Source organism: Salvia miltiorrhiza, chromosome 5 (assembly GCF_028751815.1).
Source record: "Salvia miltiorrhiza cultivar Shanhuang (shh) chromosome 5, IMPLAD_Smil_shh, whole genome shotgun sequence".
NCBI lineage: Eukaryota > Viridiplantae > Streptophyta > Magnoliopsida > Lamiales > Lamiaceae > Salvia > Salvia miltiorrhiza.
Window position 1 is genome coordinate 40404002 of NC_080391.1, and position 3134 is coordinate 40407135.

General features: G+C 34.0%; 1 protein-coding gene across 2 annotated transcripts; it reads right to left on the reverse strand.

The window, feature by feature from the left end:
* Positions 1–368: 368 nt before the first annotated feature.
* Positions 369–2866, reverse strand: LOC131024418 (uncharacterized). 2 transcript variants are annotated; one of them, XM_057953927.1, is made up of 5 exons: positions 1927–2866; positions 1267–1324; positions 1104–1187; positions 881–1028; positions 369–797 (listed from the first exon to the last, which is right to left on the reverse strand). In XM_057953927.1, exons 1-5 carry the CDS (start codon positions 2309–2311, stop codon positions 519–521), a joined length of 954 nt encoding a protein of 317 aa, XP_057809910.1. In that variant the 5' UTR covers positions 2312–2866; the 3' UTR covers positions 369–518. The 2 variants fall into 2 exon arrangements, with proteins under 2 accessions (XP_057809910.1, XP_057809911.1); XM_057953928.1 differs by having other exon boundaries at positions 887–1028; positions 1927–2665.
* Between the last annotated feature and the right edge of the window lie 268 nt (positions 2867–3134).

A 3134-nucleotide genomic window follows, 5' to 3' on the forward strand; every position in this document is an offset into this window, starting at 1 on the left:
TAAAAATTAATTATAATTGGGCTCTGATTGAATTAATGCTAGTTATTAATTTATTTTAAAATTATACAACATAAGAAATTAAAATTGAAGAAAAAAAATAAACCCTATAAAAAAATTCAAAAATAGGATACCAAAAGTGGAATAAACAGGATCTCAAATGGATATGGAGCCAAAAAAAATCCACCATATAGTATATTCCAACATGCACCATATATGAAACCAAAAAACCATGTTCACGTGTATGTGTGTTGGCCAAGTGGTAAGAGATTAATGTCCAAGGCCAAAGATTTTGGATTCGAGTCCCCGTGAACGCGGTCTTTAAATTTTTTTATTTTAATACTCTTAATTTATTAAGAAAAAAAAAACACTGTTCAATAATAAATCCTCATGGTATAATTTACATGAAAATAACTTTACATGCTACTTAATTACATAATAAACATATAACTTACAAACAATAACACAGGTAAAATAAATAAGTACATAATTAATTGTGCAATTAATTAAATTAGTAATTATCAGACATGCCTCCATGGCCTCTCTGCAAGGCTCACACACTCCCCATGCCTGAAGCAATCAACGAGATGATCGATGGTCATTCCGGCGGCCTGCATGAACGAGTAGACGATAACGGGCCCCACGAGGCGGAACCCTCGTCTCACCAAGTCCTTGCTGATCATCTCCGCCTTGGGGCTCCTCAATGGGACACTCTTTGGGTACTTGAATCTGTTCATCATTGGTTTGTAGCTCACATATTCCCACATGTAGCTGCTCAAAGATCCACATTCTCTCACAACCTACATACAAACATAATATATATTATATATATGTCTCAATTTAATTCACATGCACCTAGTTAAGCATTAATTCTTGAATTTACACTTGCCCCGGTTATGCATCTTGCGTTGTCCACGATGCACCTAACTCTGCATTCTGCTAAGCTTAGCTCTTTGTTGGAGGCTATCTCAATAATCTCCTTTTCTCCCATTTTGCACACAATGTTAGCATCAAAGCCACCAAAAGCTTCTCTGCATAATCATCGTTTATATATCAACACTATTTTTTTTTTTTGTATACAATAATAACTTAACCAATCTTCTAACCTCAGAAGTTCTCTCCTTTTAAGGATTTCGGTCCAGTTGAAATCCATAAGCATTCCACACATTGCAAGAAGCTCAAACAACTGACTGTTTCCACATTAATTGTGTAAGAATCGATACAACTAATTAATTATGGTATAAATTCGTCAAGATATATATAGCTTACTTGTCATCATAAACTGGAACTCCCCAACATTCGTCGTGGAACTGTACATACACTTTGTCTGTGAATAAGCATTAGTTTTTTAATTTGTTAGTAAAATATCTGAGCAGCTTATCCAAAACCAAGAATATAATCATTGATGCTGAGGAATTAACAATGTTGTTGTGCTTTACCTACTACTTATAAAAGTGCCGGTCCCAAAAAAATTAAAATAGAGATAATCATGCCTCTTTTGGAATCACAACCACTATATACTAGATTAGTTGATAATCATATGAAATTATTAATTTCTGCCAATGATTGCCACCACTTCAAGATTGAGCTTTTTCTGCCAGTTATGCATGGAATAATAGATTCCAATGGCAAATATGACAAACTCCATATGTAAAAAATTACTAACTACTTTGCTCTAAGGGATGGAAAGTATTTTAAATAATCTTATGATTCTTTGTTTGGGAAAATGTTCTAGTGCATCCAAAAGAAAATTAGAAATTTGATGACACTAAGCTCCTAACAAAGAAAATTGCAAAAAGAAGTTCCTTAACTTGTATCAGATGTTATATATATAATTTTGATCATATTAGTTATGTTATATCATGTACTCTACAAAACAAATAAAGTGATAAGAAGAAAGAAGAAGAGCGGAAAATGCAAATGACTGACCACTGTTTGTAGTAATCCAGTTGCATCTCCTTGGAGCTTCCTCAATGGGAAGAGCAGGCTGCTGCACTATTTTTGGCAGGCGGCGTTGAGCAGGGGCGATGAGACGAAGGGCTGATGATATTTTGTGATCAATAGGGGTGGAGGAGTCTGTCAAGGAGGAATCAGTTGAGTTCTGAGACAAAGACAGAGATAGCGAAGATAGGGAAAGCGCGGAGCAAGTCCTTTGCAGGCCGATGGGGTATATTCTCTTCAAATTCCTCGAAAATATGTTAGTCATCGCCTTCTCCTTCTCCCTCCTGCTCCTCTCCATGCCTTGTTTCTTCTCATACTGCTTAGACATATTAAAAAATGTTTGCAACTTTGATATGTCTGAATCAACACACATTTAAGCTTCAGGTTTATAAATTGAGATGTCAGAGAGTTTGGTAGGAATAATGTGGATTTCTTAACTCAGATTTATCTTAATTGCTACTTTATTTTTAAGCAACAGACTAAATAAAAGCTTGTAAAATAGTGGCTGAAAATGACACCTGAATTTCAGCCATTATCAACAAAGATTCTTGTTCTGGAAACTATTATGAAAATCTGCTTCAGCTTGGAATTAAATTTAAAAAAAAAATCAAATCAAGTTACTAAACACCTGTTGCATTGGTTGACAACAAATGTCAAAGTCTAGCATAGTTTGTGTGTTTGGTGTTTATTGCAAGTAATATTATATGCCAGAGCATATGAATTGGTCAGATTAAGGCGAATGATCATTCTCTTATTTATCAGCTCAAGTGTAACATTATACTAATCATAAATAAATTAAACCAAGAAATTATGTGATGAATATGGATTAGCTTACTTTAATAACATTTGAGAAAAAGCTGCATATGTAATAATTATGAACCCCTTAATTAAGCTTGAAATGAGTGTGTGTGTGGGGGTATTATATTTATGTATATATGTTTTGATGATGAGAACTCTTTTAGTTGAAGTGTTGGTCTCAGTTGAATTGGAATTGGGTCCAATGCTAAACTTAAGTCCCACTCATATATTTTAGGATTGGGAAATGAAGCAAACACATTGCCTGCAAAGACAAAGATATAGCATCTTTTTCTACTTTGTTTGTCTTTCTTTGACTAGAGACTTTGCTAATCAATCGGGGATAAGTATATACTAATCTAGACTATCAATTATGGATTAATGTAATAATGATGCATAAA